At 36.1% G+C, this 19697-nt stretch overlaps 1 protein-coding gene across 10 annotated transcripts in view; it reads left to right on the forward strand.

Annotated features, from left to right (window-relative positions):
* Positions 1-19697, forward strand: part of LOC132127567 (adhesion G protein-coupled receptor L3-like) — a 267112-nt gene that overhangs the window by 178010 nt on the left and 69405 nt on the right. For 8 of the 10 annotated variants that reach the window (XM_059539496.1, XM_059539511.1, XM_059539551.1 and 5 more), the window contains exon 5: positions 9768-10568. The exons of 1 other annotated variant lie outside the window; for it this stretch is intronic. In XM_059539496.1, the coding sequence (XP_059395479.1) occupies positions 9768-10568 (801 nt within the window). Of the gene's footprint in view, positions 1-2765; positions 2781-9767; positions 10569-19697 lie in introns of all 10 variants that reach the window. One more of the 10 variants, XM_059539490.1, reaches the window with a different exon arrangement.

Genomic DNA, 19697 nt, shown 5'->3' on the forward strand with positions numbered 1-19697 from the left:
GGCAACCTGCTGCTCGTCACTTTGGTGACCTTTGAGTGTTAGTGCTCTTCTGACGTCCCACATCATATATTATATTCCCTAACACTAAACCAGTAATTCAGGGGTAAAAAGAGTGACAATAGGTGCGTTTACATGGACACTTTTTGCTTCTATCGGATTAAATTCATTCTGATTGACGAATCCGAGTGTAGTGTTTATATATAATTTATAATGCTTAAGTCAACATTGATCATTGAAAATAAGGGAAATTTCACGCGTTACTCATCTAAAATACGGGAAAATTTCAACATTCATCTGTCTGTTGCTATCCCTCTGTTGACAGCAAAAAATCGTAAACTGCTGCATTAACTAACGTTAAGCGAGTTGAGAAGAGGTCTAACGTGACTTTGCTTACAGATTGGTGTGAAATCGTGCTCTCACAACAACCACGCAGTTATCTTAAAAAGCACAACATCACGCTAAGGTTGCTTTCAAGTAAGAAAAACGATACTTTGAAAAAATCTGTTTCACTGGAAGGGCAAGGGGGTAACATCACGAATATGGAAACGGACGATGACCGGCACATGAACTGTTGTGCTGCTTAACTTTACTTTAGCAAAAAAAAATAAAAAAGTAGTAAAAGTGCCTTTTTTCACGCTCTCAAAACTGGTCGTCTGTTGATGAGTCTTAAACGATGACTTGTGGGATGTGGTCATGTTCCACTTCACATACACTGAGTGAAGGGGGAGATTTATGATGACAGGACACTTATTTATGACACTTTATTCACCAGGAAGAACAGCGCGCGTCATACGTCATTAAGATATTTCTATCTCAATGTACATGCGCAGTACTTTCCATTTTCGGTTTTCAATCGGATCAAGTGTTTACATGTCCTCTCGCTCGGATTACAAAAGGGATAAACCACCCCTTACAGTTCGATCAAAATTTTAGTCGGATCGAGCCAATCCAATCCGATTTACGTGTTTACATGTGACTTTTTTTATTCTGATTGTGATTCTAGTCCTATTACAATCGAATTAAAAGGGTTTGATGCAACCCCCTTCTCCCAATTTTCCAAACCACAGATTTATGTTTTTGTTTGTTTGTTTTCCTCAAAATTATGTATATTTTTGTATATATTTACATGAAATGGGAACATATGTAAAATTTGTAGCATGTAACGTATTATATTCATTCATTCATTCACATAGGTAATTCATGGAAAATGTGGCATACTTGAGTGGAAGGTTTCTGCTGCCTGGATGAAAACAAACACTTCTAAAATAAAAATGACATGATATCACCACTGTGACCAGTAGATGGCTGCAGAGGATCATTGATTCATTTGCCGTTTCCACTCGCTAATATAGTTATTTTCACATTTTATGCTGTTGGATTTATAATTTAACATTAGAAAATTACTTTTTGTCAAAGATCAGCAGTTTTGTTCTGAGGTATGAAGAGTATGAAGAGTTTCGATTTTCTGCTGTTTGTAAGCAGTCCTAACTGAGTCTATGACAGTAACGTCAAAGGGTGAGCGATTTATGTAACTACTTATCGCATTTAATATTCTAAACAACAACAAAAAACATTTTTTTTGATTAATTATAAACTTTTATTAAAGAAATTGGTACTATGTAGCTCATCAGAATCATGGGGTCGATCAAAAAAAATGTAGGCCTGTACGTTAAATAAAATGTATGGATCTGGATAAAAGTGAAACATGTAGAGCCATTGAGCAGATCTGATAAGACCAAAATATATGAATGAATAAACAATAATAACCAAAAACATTGTTTTATTTTATTTTTTATGTAAGTGTGCATTAAATGATTTGTAGGTTCTCAGCAAATAAATGTAAATCTGTCATCGCAGCTTTTTGAAGGTGCATTTAATTTTAATAATTTATTAAATCAGATGCAGATAGAGAAGCACAGTAAATGACTGAATGAATGCATTTGTGAGAGCGTGTTTGCGTGTGAATTAGTCCTGCCTGTCTCTCTACTAATAGAGAAGGTGTGCTGAATAATATGCTGATTTACTGCTCAAGAAAGTGTGTGCATGTGCAAAAATAATTGTTAATTAAAACAATCATATAATATATAACTGTATATCTGTATACGCATTTAACAATTATTTTATTTTATTATTATTATTTATTTTTTTTGCAAATGAAGACATCCCCGAAGTGAGTTTAAAAAGCTCTTCTACTAAGCAATTGTTTGTCCTCAAACTGTATGAATGTTATTCATAAACAGATTTGCTTGATAAATGATGTGGCATGTCATTAGGTGTCTCGCTTTTTGATTTAATGTCTGTCATTGCTGAATTCCCTCTTATATCTCACAGCTGTCTTAATCATTTACTGCTTCAACTAGTTTTATTCTCTCTCTCTCTCTCTCTCTCTCTCTCTCTCTCTCTCTCTCTCTCACACACACACACACACACACACACTATAATCTGAGATCTTCTGTTTCTCCACAGGTCTCTGCTGGAAGTTTTGCTGCTACACAAACATGTTTTTATCTCTTGTATTAAGTCAGGTGCACAGTGTGTGAGTTTTGTCGTCTAAGACTCATTTTGTGAATCTGCTTGAGTTTGAGGAAATGCTGTTGGGACGTCGATCAGAAATCACACAGTTTGCACTCAACTTTATTGTGACACAAGAGCAGATGCTTGTTGTTCCTCAGGTTGTTCTGGAGAAGAGGAAAATGTTGGATCTTTATTGCATTGCTCTGATTTTGTCTCTCTGTCTCTGTTTTTCTCCTCCATGCCTAAAATAGAGGTGGAACAGAAAGGTAAAGACGTGTTTTCTTCACCCTGTAAAGTGTCTCTGTGTCGGCTTTCTGCCAACATGTTTAACATTTTCTCAAGTAAACCATCATACATTTATTCATGCCTGAGAGGTTCATGTGACACTGGCTTTGTGATGTCGAAACACACTGCTCTGTGTGTCTCTTAATATTATATTTGATCAGAGGAAATGTTATGTATGTGGTGGAGATGGTGTTGTGGTGGGCTCATGTTTTCTTGTGGTCTTCAGCTTCATTTCAGTTCATGAGTGTTATAATGCTCCTCTCATGTGCTGCTCAAAACACAGAAAAAAAACTTGTATTCGATGAAGATGAGTGTAAAATGCATGAATTAATTAATTCATTAATTTATTCATTCATGCATGCATTAGATTACCTTAAAAATAGGTTAAATTAAATTAAAACACAAATAAAAGCCATGCATATGCACACACACACACACAAACACGCCGACATAACATTTCCTGTGATTGCAATGAATTAAATATTACAGTATATATCTATACACACATTTATCAGGGAGGAAAAAAAGAAAACAAGAAAACCTTAATTAGGCAGACTGTCACAATCGTATAAAGGACAGGAAGCAAGTTGCAAGTTATCAATCTTTATTTGAGACGTAAGGTCAGGCTCGGTTGGTGGTGGGTGACGCAGGGACCCCGATGGCAGCACAGACGGGCGAGAAGGTGATTGAGTGCGCAGGTGGGTGATGAGGAGGGATCTGTGAGATGATGGTATATCCACAACGACCGAACAGGAACAAGACACAAGGAGTATGCTGAGCAGATGGGACACAGACAAGAATCACGGAGGACCTCAAACAACGATCTGACAAACAAGAGACGAAAGACAGGGCATTAAATAGGCTGGGGAAATGAGCTGCAGCTGCCCACATGAACCAATCAACATGACGTAACATGAGACGAGCAGGAAACAGCAGATAGCATCAAACGTGAAAACATGCAAATGAGATAACACTTGACAGTGACAGACAAAGAAAGACAGGCAAACAAACACTCTAATTCAAAAAACTGAATAGAAATTAGAAATAAACAACACTTTTTTTATATATATATATTTTTTTTTGAATAAAATATTATTAAATGCAGTGAATGGACTTCTGGAGAAAGGATTTACACAATCAATTGAAATGAACAGTCCAAATGAACTGATTCAATAAAGTGAATCAAACTGAGACGTTTGCATGACTTTACACGTAAAGTTATCAAACATAATTGCATTAAAATTTAACATTGAAACAAACTGATATCATACATTGCTGATCATGTGGTAATATCACAGACAAAGATGGAAAGACATTAATGTATTTTCAATAGATTTATAACTTTATCATTTTATTCAAATGCTGCAGAATTTGCATCACGCGTGCGTCGAGTCGGTGTGTTCAGGACTCTAAATATTATCTATCCTTTTTGATCTGCCAGCTAATTAGATCTTCCCGTATCAGTGTATTGGCTAAGTGCTCACAAAGCCCCGTTAGCACTTTAACAGTAATGATATTCATAATCTAATTCCCATTTAAAACATCCAGTGAAGCCCAATCAATAACCCGGCCAATGAGCTGTCAGCATTTTAAATGACATCATTACAATGATAGTGCTGCTAACCTTCAGGGTGACACCATCAGACACACACACACACACACACACACACACACTTCTCAAGGCTGAATCTATCAGGAATGCTTGTTTTTTTTTCTGCTTTTGCTTCAGTAGTTAGATTTTGTATTGGAAACCGAGAGTTTATTGTGCAAAACTGAACCAAAATCAAACGTATGATTATCACCATGAACTGCACAGACATGAAAATATTCTCAAAAACATTACTTTGGCAGCTTGAAAAGAAAAATCGACTAACAGCCTCTTGAATATTGATAGTTTCATGCTCTCAGCAGCCAGTAATTCATAAATAAACCCCTTCAAAACACATTTATTTTCATAACACATCACGTCCATATTGGCATCTGTCTAATCTGACCAGCTTCTATGAAAAAAAATACAACATATTATATTTTAGTTTAGTTTAGTTTATTGTCATAAGTTCACAAGGGCCAGGTCAGATTCATTTTTTTTAATAGATTTCTATTTGTTGATTGATTTATAAGAAATGAATACATTTATTTGCATTAAAATAATTGTATTTATATATATATATATATATATATATATATATATATAATATTTAGCTGTGCATCACAGGAATAAATTAAATGATAAAAAATACATTTTTAAAATATATTACAATAGTACAACTATTTTCTATGATAATAATATGGTACAGATTTGAGATTAACAACACTATACAGGGAGTGTTTTCTCTGCCCTTTTAAATGTTGTTCAGTCTGTTAATTTGGCTCATGATTATGTGCATGTTATTATTTTCCCCTATGATCTGCTGTAGACTATAAAAGCAGCTGATCTGAGATCAGAGACAGTCACAGAGATGAGCATTAAAACACAGACTCCCTCTTCTTCCTCATCTCTTCTCTTCTCTTCCTGGTGTTTTCCTCTCGCCCCCTTCATCTGGACTGAATCATATTTAAAGCAATAACTCACCAAATAATGAAACCCCTTATCATTTACCTGTCTTTCCTCTGTGGGGTAGATTCAGCAGAATTGGCTCCTTCTGTTTTTTCTGTTTTATTCAAGTGTTGTCAAGCTCCCAAAACAACAAGAAAACCTCATCCATGACTTGTGTGCTGTGTGACCAAGTGTCCTGAAGCCAAACGAAAGCTTTGCTCTGGGAACAGACTGAGATTTACACATCAAATCTGTTGTTTGAGGGGTTGAGGGAGATTTTTAGGTTCTGTCGACTTAAATTTGTCATCCTTAAAGAGATTTTATGACTCTAGAAGTACTTTTATGGTGTGTTTTTGTCATTTTCGAAGCTTGACAGACAGGGTCACTGTGATCTGGGGTTTGTATGACTGTTCATTTTGATTAGTCATCAGAAAAGAAGTCACTAGTCGACTGGTCAGTGTCTATATTTAGCTTAATATGCTGCACAGCCTGAGCTCTTTTTTGCTGTTTCTGCCAGCTAAAAAAAAAAAAAAATTAATATATATATATATATATATATATATATAAATAATTGTTTTGATAACAACAATATGCATTTGTTGCTGGAAAACAGAATACACACACACAGATATATTTTTCTCAGACCTAATAGACGAATTAACCAGTAAATAATGAATGAATAAATCATTTTATTTTGTTAAATTTACTGAAGCAAAATTTCACAATGTGTTAAAACTTGTTTTCACAGGATACAGTAAATAATATATTTAGAATTTATTGTTCTTACTCTTTGTCAGGTTGAACATAAATCTATATAGAAATTATAATAGAGGGAAAAAAATATATATTCTAGAAATGTCCTCTGAAAGTTAGTTTAAGCGCATGCAGACATGTTGCTGGAAAATAAGACAAAAATACTGATTACAAATATGATTTTGTTGCAGTTGCAGCAAACATAATAGACTAATTAACCAACAGGTGCAAAGACTACAGTTTACTTTCATAATAAGGAAAGAGAAGCATGAGCATTCTGCCAAACGCCTCCTTTAGGGCTCTACTGATCAGGCACAACTCTATGGCCTGAGTGAATGAAGACTGAGTTATATTTTAGGTCCGTCCGGGGTCTTCTCTCAGTCATTAGAGACTCTGTGTGAAGACGGGATGTGTGTGTTGTAGCTGCGCTGGGCTCAGCATCATCACAGCTCTCTGATGTTGATTGCAGCGGGTGTTCGGGGCTTCGCTTTAAACACTGTATATTACTGTAATTGTCAGAGAGCTGTGTGTGTGTGAACAGCCCTCTTCATTAACCTTTCTAACACGTGTAAGCGTTGAGCGGTGTATCATTTTCTCTCTCAGAGACGCTCAGACTAACTAATGGAGCCGCTGGATTCAGACACAGAGCCAGAGGAAGCTTTGTTTCCCACAATATCAAGCAACGAAATGAGTTTCTTCAACTATGGCCACTTTTGGCCCTGTGGACTTTTGGGAATGAAATTCCTTTAGAAGAAACTTTCCAAACACACTGGCTTATTTTTTTCTGATAATGTGAGCATAAATGCAACGCTGGAGAAATCTGACATTTTTCCTCTGGACCACAATGAAGAAATGTAATTTCCTCAACCGCATCCATCACATTAAATATGTTATATTATATACTTCTGAATATGTTACATTTAATACAGTACATCTGTACTGCTACTATTGCATAATTTGCAAATAAAAAAGTAACTTATGATAAAGCTTTATTAGAAAATAAATGAATAATTACAATAAATTATTAATTATCTTACCACATAATTTTCACACAACACAATACATATTAAAATGGATTTTTTCACTATTTATTGTCTACGTTGTACATTATACCATTTATTTCAAATATATTTTCACGCTTTTATGCGTAATCTGGTAAAACCAAAAGTAAGAAATAAGATAAAGCTTTATTTTTTTACATTATTTTAATAATAATTAATTATCTTCACACAAATAATTTCACACTGTTATACATTTTAAATATTTTTACACTCTTCTTGCATTATTTGGAAATAAAGTAACTTTAGATAAAGTGAATATATTGTTATAATAATAATGCATTAATAATCTTCACACATATAATTTGTATGCAATAAATACTGAAATGGATCATTTGACCCTTTTTAGCATTCAAGTATTATTTATTTACACGTGTATTATATTTTTAAGATGGATTTTCATAGGTTAGCACTGGAAGTTAAGGGTAAAGCAGTGAAATCTGCATAAAAGGCATTTGCAGTAAAAAGGAAAGCTGAAAGTAAAACATTTTAACAAGACCGTTTTAGAGTGCTTTTTATTGTTTTCATAAAATCAACCGCTGGAACATGAAAGTGGACGAAAGGTCCAGATATGATAAAAGCTTCCAGCTGTTAATAACAGCAGCGTGTGGCTTTAATTTATGACCCTTTCTGCAATCATAAACATCACAGATGTAGTGGAGATCACACTGTCTGTGCTATCAACAGATTTGACCCGTGCAGGAAATTAATTGGAATGAGTTTATATATTTCTAACCTAATCTGGTTAAGTGTATGGATCGCTGCAGTCAGGCTTGGGCTTTAATCAATTTCTGGAGGCGAAAGCCCTGGAAAGAAACACAATCTTTCTGTTCTGATGCTGCGCCGCTGCTTAGAGCGAAGCTGAATGGAGCAAAATACGCTTATTATTAGTTTTGTGCACACAGACGCAGTAAATCACGTTGACACAAATTGACAATATCTTAGCATCGGGATGGAATCCGTTCGGATTGTAATAAATATAAGCTCATTATTATGTCTCGGCGGCCTCTGGCCCCTTTGACCAGCCGTCATTAATAAGCACACTCCTATATATCAAAAATTTAAATGGCAACTTCAGGTGGAAGTGAAATCTTTCTGCATGCGTCCGATCCATCACATGCACACGGGTTCACTCAAAGAGAAAAAGTATTTACTCAATCTCATGTTTTTCCAAACCCTTATGGATTTCTGGCTTCCATGGGACACAGAAGAAGACATTCTGAAGAAATCGGAAATGAACACTGGATCGTGCATCAACAAATGCAAAAAAATGCATCAAAGATGTTGCTAAATGTTCACTGGAAATCATCTATAGCAGTCATTCTCAACCAGTGGGCCTCGGGGATGAATTAAAAGTATTTAAAGTAATTAACTATTACTATTAAAATGATCAAACTCTAAATTAAAATGCTAAAAATCAAGATGTACTGTAAAATGAAATATTTTTTTAGTAATAGTTCTATATTTATAACTATTGTTTTTACCGAAGGACATACAGTTCTAGAACACTAAACATTCCTTTTGGAATCACCCAAAAAAACAAACAAATTATTAAAAAAATAATAATAATATCTAGCTCACAGTATGATTCTAATGCCCAAAGGTTTTTTTTAACTCATAAAAAAATAAACAAATAATAACAAAATAAGATTTTTGAAGTATGCTTTGTTGAAAATACTGTATCAGTCTTTCAGTGTTTTTTGGTTTTCTGCAATTTCTGAGAGAAAATGATTTCAAATTAAATCTTGCACCACTTTTTTTTGCAGTGTATGCATTATATAAATGTTACATTTTAGCAAAATCTGAATTCATCTTAAATATACTTTTAATAATGTACTGTTTAATTCAAACAGCTGTAAATAAGCATTACATGTTTATCTGTTGTCTGTCTATAGTGCTTTCTGGATGCACACGAGTCTATAACCTCGCAACGGTGGTTTAACATGTCACCTTCTCCAATACTAAATGTATTCTTCTTGCTCAGAATCACAACAGTAACATAATAAACGGCGGATGTGATGCATATCACTCATTGTCTAGTGAAAGTGATACGTCACAATCAAAGAGGTTTCTAAAATGGAAAATGATAAAGAAGGATTGTCATCCAAATAAAATTTAATTATCCTCCATAATCTGCATTTATCACTTTCATTTAAAACCCAGTGGATCTCTGAAGGTGGCCCACATGTGTAATGTTGTCTGAGCAACACATTTCTAACATACACTACCAGTCAAATGTGTTTGATGTTTAATTAAAGAAGTCTCTTCTGCGCACCAATCCTGCATTTATTTGATCCAAAGTACACTAAAAACAGTCAAATTTTGAAGAATTTTTACTATTTAACTGTTGAATATATTTTAAAATTTAATTTATTCCTGTGATCTCAAAGCTGGATTATTCCAGTCGCATAATTTCACAATATTACTGGTTTTGCTGTATTTCGGACCAAATAAATGCAGGCTTGGTGAGCAGAAGAGACTTCTTTCAGAAACACTGAAGATCTTCCTGCTCATAAACTGAAGTGTATCTTGTGTCCAGCAGTGAGCTGCTATCCCTCGTATCAAATGAAAGTGTTTTCAAACCTGCGCTCACTTGTCTTTCTCTCTGTGTTTGTCTGTAGTTTTCTTGTGCCCAGGGCTCCTGCGTGGTGTTTATCAGAGCGAGCATCTGTTCGAGTCGGACCACCAGTCGGGAGCTTGGTGCAAAGACCCCCTCCAGGCCTCGGATAAGATCTATTACATGCCCTGGACGCCGTATCGCACGGACACCCTCACCGAATACTCCAGCAAAGAGGATTTCATCGCAGGACGACCCACCACGACCTACAAGCTCCCCCATCGGGTGGACGGCACCGGGTTCGTCGTCTACGACGGTGCGCTGTTCTTCAACAAGGAGAGGACCAGGAATATCGTCAAGTTTGATCTGCGCACTCGCATCAAGAGCGGCGAGGCTATCATCGCTAGCGCAAACTACCACGACACTTCGCCGTATCGCTGGGGAGGCAAGTCTGATATCGATCTGGCGGTGGATGAGAACGGTCTTTGGGTGATTTACGCCACGGAGCAAAACAACGGACGGATCGTGATCAGCCAGCTCAACCCGTATACGTTACGTGTGGAGGGAACTTGGGATACGGCCTACGACAAACGCTCCGCTTCCAACGCCTTCATGATCTGTGGGATCCTGTACGTGGTCAAGACCGTCTACGAAGACGACGATAGCGAAGCCACTGGGAATAAAATCGACTACATATACAACACGGAGCTGAGCAAAGACGGCTATCTGGACATCCCCTTCCCCAACTCATACCAGTACATCGCTGCCGTGGATTACAATCCCAGAGACAATCTGCTCTATGTGTGGAATAACTACCACGTGGTCAAGTATACGCTGGATTTCGGAGTCCTGGATAACAGGCTAGGTAAGAGCTAGAGCGACTTGAAAGCTATGATCGCTTTCTCAAAGTGAATTGCAAAAAAAAAAAAATAATAATGTTTAGAACTTTATTAGATTATATTAAATATTAGATTTTAGTCATAATAATAATAATAATAATAATAATAATGATTAATTTAACAAAATTTGTACATCTTTTATTTGGCTCTCTCTGATATACATTCCAACGACCAACTTTCTGTTTCTACAGGAAATACATGAGTGCAGTCATTAAGTTATTCAAAGGAGAAGCCAATTTCTATATATATATATATATTTTTGTAATGCGTGAAAATTAAGCACATTTTACACCCAATTTCTCATTACTTTACAAGGAAAACTAAAACATTATGTAAAATAATAATCTTAAATATATATTAAAAAAAACAAATTATTAATTTGTGCTACTTAATTTGTTTTGTTGATTTATAAATTAATGCATCATTTAGTTTTACTGTATTTAAATAAAAATGTGACTATTATAGATTTTTTTATTTTATTTATTTTTTATTAAAAACGATCTAATTATAATCACCATGAACAGAAATGAAAGAGGGGAAAATACATATATGGGTGGAAATTTGTATATGCACTTTTATATTTCAATGGAATGTCACAGTTAAAAAAATCATTTTAAAAACCTTTCAGTCTTACAAATAACATTTATTTATGTTATGCAACATATGGTCTTGTATTTCTTATGATGTTAGGGTGAAATATGACATATTTCGATGAGATTCACAGCCTCCTCCTTAAAAGCACAGCTACTAATAACATTTTGGTGAATGTTGGGAATGTTGTGGTTGTGAAAATGGAAGCTTTGCCTTTGATTTAGTGAAATGAGTTGTTTGGTGTCTGCAGGCGGCACACAGATCGAGTGAGCTTCAGTGCTGTTTGCTTGAGTTAGTGGTCGAGCAGAATGTCTGGAATATTCTCTTTAATTGGAAAGCATCGAGTGAAGTTGGTGGAGGGGAAGAAGTTCATGGCTCCTTACTGAAAGTCAAAATGCCGTCAGTGCATTCGCCTTTTAAATAAAGAAAGCTTGTGTGGGTAACACTGTGGGAAAAACACTGTTACTGCTGCACAGTAATATGCAAGAGGCATATTGGAGGTCAATGCTAAGAGAAAATAAAAGTGAAATCATTTGCAAAAAAATTTAATTGCTTTCCACCATTTATTTTTTTCATGGTCACGCTCAATGTCAGCCAAATTATTGTAATTGCCACCACATTGTTAGATATAAAAAAATAAAATAAAATAAAAAATCTAATTTTCTGCTGCAAATCTATTATTATATACTATTATAGCTATAAAAAACATTAAACATATTAAATAGAGAAAAGTAAATATTGCATTTCCCCCAACTGTATTACAATATATTCTATTTTTATTAATTACACAAACATGTAAGTAATGTTTTGGAAAATGTAAATTATTTTTAATCAAATTCACTTAGTGTTTACAAAAAAAAGTTAAAACAAAAATCTACCCCCCACCCCACCAAACAAAATGTTGTTTTTTTCATAACACTAAAATATATTCTTAAAAATATAAAAGATATATATGTATCAAAATATATTGTTCAATGTCTCCTAAAGGCGTTCAAACTCTAATTGTGAGAAGTGATATTTGATATGTCTTAGCAAGCTCTGACAAGAAGAGTGTTCTCTTAATGAAAGCTTTGTTTTCATTGACAGACAGATCTGTGTTCAAAGTCACAACGATGTCTCCCTGATGACAGCAGCGGTTTAGACGGCATGCTTTTCATTTTATTTTTTTGCTGTACTTGATCTTTAAGAGAAGTTTTGGGCACAGTTGAATGGAAGTGTTTTGACAGAGAGGTAACAGCTGTGTCCACTTCACACTGACACTTTCAGCCTGTCATGATCCGGCAGCACACTAACTGCTGCTCTTCACCACTGCTTTCTGACACAAATGGTTTCTCTTTCATATTAGGCAGCATGTACACTGCAAAGTGTTCAGCATCCAAATATGCTAGTATCACAATTTAAATGTATTAGTGTTGCCATTAGTGTGAGCTGTTGTCTTCTACAGTCAGTTTTCCGTGGAGCAATAGCTAGAGAAAAAACTGGCTGAGCAAATTAGTTACACTGTTTATAACTTTCTACCTGAATAACACATCCAGTTTAATGTCACAGACATGCATTTTCATCCTTGCATAAAGGATGTTTCTGTTGTGTGTTTCTGTCTGGCAGAGTGGACATGAGGTGAAGTCGCCTTTATTAATTGATATGAGATGCTCTCCCATGCTTTTATAGAGTCAGGAAATGACCCACTCAAAGCATTCTCAAATCACACATGCAGTGTGAGAGAGAGAGAGTGTGTGTGTGTGTGTGTGTGTGTGTGTGAGCTCTCTCTCTCTCTCTCTCTCTCTCTCTCTCTCAACGCACAACACCTGCAGCATGTTTCTTCTGGAATTAACCTTCATCTGAAGGTGACTCTTTGATGGGGTTCTGTTCATCATGTTCTATTGCTGATTCAAGACCTAGTGAGCATACATTCTGCACTATACACACCTAAAATGCAAAGCTGCTTCATGACATTTTAGGATTTTTTTCTGATTCTATAAGGTTTTAGCCTTGGTGACATTATCAAGCAAAATGACACGCAGCAGTGTTGTTGTTCTGAATATCAGCACAGCTATAAATACCTGTGACCGAATCACAGCCATGCCTATATTCAGAACAACTCACTTGCTAGTGTGATACTGCTATACAACAACAATAAACAAGAAATTCAAATTGCGTAAGTTACAATTTAGACCTAAAGGTGCTGCAGTTAAAAGTCTAGCCTCCTAACAAAGGTCTCAGGTTTCATTGCTGTTTCATTCCTGAATAAATAAGTATTGTAAATGGAACTGGTTGAGTAAATGATTCAATGACTCAATTAACCTAAATTGCAAAACATGATCTCTGATTATCTTATTTAAATGCAAAGTAATTATTTTACAGTTTTCACAGAGTTTTCGGTCACTAGTACCTACTAGAATTTCTGCGTATCTTCAGACAGAGTCACTGAAATGTTCCCACTACTAATGCACAGTCTGACTAGGACAAACAAACAAAAACCTGTCCGGCAGGGACTGACATGTCCGGGGAAAAGAGGACGTATTTGGGCCACCCTAGGTCTAGTAGTCTTCACAGTCAGCAATGCCCATCACAAGATCGCAAGCACATCATGTGTGCCATTTAGCACAAGGCCTCTAAATACATGCTCATTTTTTATGCAATATAACAAGCTACTGGCAAAAAAAAAAATCAAATGAGGAAGATTACTGAGAAAAAGGGATACATTTTGTGAAATGAAATAGGCTTCTGTTGATTTTGGGGTGAAATATAGATTGGATAGGATCTCGACTCACCTGTTTATCTCATACAGCACTGTACGTTTATTTTTAGGCCCTCTATATGTTTTAGGTCTCAGGTCCCAGCGTTTGGCTGGAGGCTGGTTTTATCACTGCACACAGCTCCATTACTCACTGCTGAAAATCTCGAGGGCACAAGTGTGTCGCACTTTATCACCCCCTCCCCGCATACCTCTCCAGCTTTAGTTCCTCTATAGAGGCAGTCAAGAGAAAGATACGCACTGTGCTTACAACATCTGTCCCCATGCCCTGCTCCACCGGCCTTGTGTGTGTGTGTTTTCAGTTCTGTCTCATGTATTTCTGTGTAGCTTCAGGGAATCTCTAAAAATAAGCATGATATAACAGAAATACCCTAGAATGTCTAAAATCAGATAACAGAATCATACCAGAATGAAAGATTCAGTGTGGCATCTCCAAAAATGTCATTATATTGGAATCTCTGAAATGAGCTTCAGATAACAAAGTATATACAGGGTCATAATAATAATAATAATAATAATAATAATAATAATACATTTTATTTATAACACACTTTATATTCACACAGAATCCCAAAGTGCTACAGATTAAGAACAAAAATAAATGTTAAGAATCAAAAGGGTCATAAGATCAGTGTCCAATAATGAAATCATCAGTGAAAATCATCAGCTTCAAGTCACAAAACTGGAACAGAATCTTTAAAAATCTGCATTGGACAGCACCACCAACAACAAATGAGTATCATACTGTATAACAGAATCCCAATGAACTGACTAAATTCAGCATCAGATATTAGACAGCAGCAACAAATCAGATAACAGTATCAGTGGGGAATATTCAAAATCAGCATCACTTAACAGAATCAGCATTAAATACCTGAATTCAACATTTTAAAGGCATCAGATAAGAAAATCAGCATGAATGCCTCACAGTCAGTATTAGATAACATTAACATTATGAATCTTCAAAATCAGCATCAGGTTAAAAAATCACATTGAAATGTGCATATTCAGCATCAGATCATATAATCACCTTGACATCTCCAAAGTAAGTATCAGACAGCAACAAATATGCATCAGAAAACAGAATGAATATTGAATATAAACCAGCAGTATATCTAAATCAGCATTAGATAACACAAACAATACGATCTCTAAAATCAGCAGCTGATAAAAGAATAACTAAAAATACTTCAGAATCTGCACCAGATAGTAGATTTGCCTTGAAATGTCTAAAATCGGCATAAAAGAACAAAGTTAGTAAAGGGTCATGAAGTCAGTGTCTGATTCTGATGACAGTTTCAGATCTGCAACTCAAATTGACAATGTAAAATCATCAACCTCAGATTACAAAACTGAAACATAATCTTCCAAAAAATCAGCATATAAGCCCAGAATCTCCTAAATCAGCATTAGATAACAATACATCTGCATCAGATAACAGAATCCACGTGGAATCTTCAAAATCAGCATTAGTTAGCAGAATCAACATTAAATATCTGAACTCAACACCAGATAACAGAATCAGCATGAAGAAAAAGTCTTGATCAGCATCAGATAACATGGTATACATCTCCAAAATCAATGTCCGATAACAGAATGACATATAATTCTTCAAAATCTGCATTGGATAACAGAATCACTCAGATTTTTCTAGATTAGATAATACAATTATGAATGTAGAATGTAAACTCCAAAATAATCACACATAGTAGAATCACCTTGCCATGCCATATGAACATCTAATGACATTTCTCTTGAAATTAATGTTTATTTTTGTGCCACACTAAAGCGAATTATGAATTCTCAAAACAGTGACCAGTATTAAGCCAAGACCTTGTTTTTCTTCAGGCTTCTGTGAAACTTGACTTGTCTGAGATGTCCTCCTGGAGCTGTAGTGAGGGACGGTTTCGTGTGAGATACCCATCTCCTGTTTTGACCCGCTGTGTGGAATAGCAGCTCTCTTCCTTATAGCTTCTGCGTTTGCTGATATTCAGAACATGTGAGGGAACGTCGAGCGTAGTGATGTTTGGAGCCGGAGGGGGATGCTCTGTGCTCTGCAGGGTCTCTTTAGGCAGACGGTAATTGACCTAATCTGGCCCATATGCAGAGTGAAATATGTTTAGCTGTGACTTCAGAGGAGCACGGCCTTGTGCTATGACTACTGGAGATCTTTTGACTCTGTCTGGCCTTCGGTCTAATAAAACACACAGAGTCAAGACCTCCTCACAGAACAGGCTGCAGAAGTGGAAAAATAAAGGTTACATACAGAGGAATTTGGATTTGATCTGTTAAACATGTTTAACAGAAGTGCCAATATATATTATTTTAAAAAACTAACAGCAAGTTGAAGTGTGAGTTTTGTCCCATGTGTTAAGAATCAGAGAGCTGACTCTGGCATTCAACAATTCACCTAAAACAATGCAACAAAAACAAACGTGTGTGTGTGTTTGCAATATGATGGGAACAGTGAAAAGGGTCCAAATCTTAATTAAGCATGGCTGTGAGTGAGCAGTGATAGAGATGCTTCATCTTTCTGCCAGACATGAATGAGTCGAGCCAGTTCTCACTCGCTCTGATAAGACACCAGGATAGAGAGACAATTTAAAGTAATGAGCACTTTCCGACAGCCAGAGAAACTTCTCTTCGTTTTCTTGGGTGCTGAGAAGACAAATGAGAGTTAATTATGACAAGAAGAGCACCTCAAATTAAGCGTAATAGCATGCGGCTAAAACGTGACGTGTCGCCACATCTGCCATCAGCTCCGATAATGGACTGAATGTTTTAAGAGCATTTCTTGCTTGTGTGGGATTTTACAGGCAGATTTACAGATTGACTGGTTGATAAGTGAGTTGGTTTTGATGGATCAGATCAGACCACACACACTTTAATCAGATTGGCTGATTCACGTGCTGCTTTGGTCTGTCCGACTTCATCTGCTTCACAGGAAACATCATGTTTAAGTTACTGAGAACTGAGACAAATTATACATAATCAGCAAAAAGGGCTGACAATTTACCACATTCATTTAATTTAAAATGCAGTGAGATTGAAGAATTGAATAATTATTCTGGGTGCTTGCTCTGGGAGTTCTGGGTAGTTGCAAGGGAGTTGCTAGGGTGTACTGGATGATCACTATTGAAGTAAAGTAAAATGGTTTCCATTAAAATCAGACTTTTATGCTCACAGCAGTGTGTGCCGTTATACATGATCTTTATTCTACTATTGAAATCATAATCAGTTGAAATTTGACAAGTTAACATTATTGAAATGTAACAAAAGCCATTAACTTGCAGTGAGGATTGCTGCATGGTCACATGCTGTGTATAGTGGAGGCAGATATGAGGAAACATCAGGCGTGAGCTGAAGTGTGTTTAAGGTGTCATGTGGTCGAGGTCAGGTGGTTTTGGGAGGAATCTCTCTGCTTCGTCTGGAGGTTTTAAGCATTTCCTCCCTCAGCGCCTGATGAAGCATCTCTGTGCGTTTGTGTTTAATGACGCAGAGCTGCTGGAAGCTGCACTCATGGCTGTCATTGATTCACACGCTGTGAATGTTTATTATGGAGTCTCGAAATGAGTGTGTTTGCAAACTCTGCATGTGTGGCTGTTTTTTGTTAATTGGCATAAAATGCATTATTAGTAGTAGTAATTATAATGTGTTCATATATAATTATCAATTATTTGATACAGAGTATGGACAAATATTTGTGTTTCGACTATTTGCCCTATTCAGTGTTCTAAAGCATAACATTTATTTCTAAAAATAAATTGATCATACAAGTAGAGAGCTTTAATGACAACGTTTCGTAATCATATGAACACAATTGGTTCAAGGCACACTTTTTCATTATGCAGAACTCTTTAAGCAGTCTTTAAGACGGCAACAGCTGTTTGATTGGTGATCGTGCTGTGCTTATTTCATTCATTCATGTATTGTATCATAGCCTATAAGGTTTCAATCAGTGTAAAATAAATGTTCCTGTGGCTCAGTGGTAGAGCATTGTGTTAGTAGCACAAAAGGTTGTGGGTGCACCAAATTTTCAGCTTGTTGTAGACATGCAGATGGACACCTGATCCCATTAGCCTCTCTTTGGACTATCACTGTTCTTATCTATAAAATGGCTGAGGCCAAAATTAGGAAGAAAAATGAATAATCAGGTTGATTTTCTCTTTTATAAATATAGAAGCCCTCTGGGCACGACTTATTAAAGTTTTAAAAGAGAATTAACTCCTGCAGCAGGTGATGCTGAACTTTTAATTGCTCATCAAAGAATTAATAGTGTGCAAGCTTAGGGTTGTGAAGTTAATAAACATAATATTAATAATCCAAAACTGAGTTAGTGAAATAACTTCATTATGTTACAGCACATAAAAACACTGGTGTGAATACTAACACGTCGATCTAGGTTGCATGCTAGCAGACACTCAAGCAATTATGGTCTTTAAAGGAACAGTTTATAATGAAGACGTGCTCACCCTCAGGAAGTCCAAGATGTACAGTAGATGAGATTGTTTCTTCATCAGGTTTAGAGATATGTAGCGTTCTATCACTGTCTCACCAGTGGATCCTCTGCAGTGAATGGGTGCCGTCAGAATCAAACAGCTGATAAAAACATCCCAATAATCCACAAGTAATCCACACCACTCCAGTCCATCAGTTAACATCTGGAGAAGACAAGTGTTTTTGGAAGAAACAAATTAAAGACATTTGAAGACATTTCTAAATAAAATACAAGTCTATAATTAATAGTAGCACCAGTGGACAATTTGTCTGTTCTGAATCAGGAGAAAAATCTGCACAGATTATGCACCATCTTTTGTCTTCTCCAGATGTTAACTGATGGACTGGAGTGGTGTGGGTCACTTGTGAATTATTGTGATGTTTTTATCAGCTGTTTGGACTCATTCACTGCTGAGCATACACTGTATGGCACTAATGGGCTGTGATTTAGTGATTATTCATGTATTTATTTCAGCGTTTATTCATGTTTATTCATGAGCCGTGATCACTGTACCATTTGGTGAATTAGTTTTTAGTCATGGCTGTATTGTGGGATCATTGATGTCTCTTAATGGTGTGTTAAACTGACAGAGTCGATGTTCTGCCCACACAAACACAAAACTATTACCCTCACATCCCCCTACAGCACAAAAGCCTGTGTGTGTCTGTGTGTGTGTGTGTGTGTGTTATTTCCTGGGTTATGGGCCTTTCCCATAATTCCTCCCGAGTCTCTTGTGTTGGCTTATTGCTTTGTTTTGCTCTCTCTCGCTGGTTTCTGTGTTTATTAGCACATTAGCTCCTTGGAGGCTCAGAGTATCACAGACTCACAGAAGCAGCCAGATCATTTCAGCCCTTTATTTGTGTTTGGAGAACTGACAGCAGCTGATCATCCGCTCTGTTTGCTCACGTCATGCACATTTCTGCTCTTATTCTGATCTGTTCATTAGTGCATGCTATTGCAAGTAAAAAGTTTGTCAAACAAACGATTCATGTGATTCCTGTGAAATATATCACTCAGTGTATTGGAAATGAATGGATATATTGAATATGTATGCACATTGGAGCATGATGTGCAGTTTAATTCCTGCTTTTTGCGGTTGAATACTCATTAAAAGCCATATTGTGTTTTTGATTTGATTGATAAATTGGGCAGTAGACATTCTTCATGAAATTATAATATGTTTACTTATCTGTTTGCTTGCTTGATTTCATCGGTTTAATAATTGCACTAAAGCTGCGTAAAGCAATATCT

The sequence above is a fragment of the Carassius carassius genome, chromosome 3, assembly GCF_963082965.1.
Source record: "Carassius carassius chromosome 3, fCarCar2.1, whole genome shotgun sequence".
In the NCBI taxonomy this organism is placed as follows: Eukaryota; Metazoa; Chordata; class Actinopteri; order Cypriniformes; family Cyprinidae; genus Carassius; species Carassius carassius.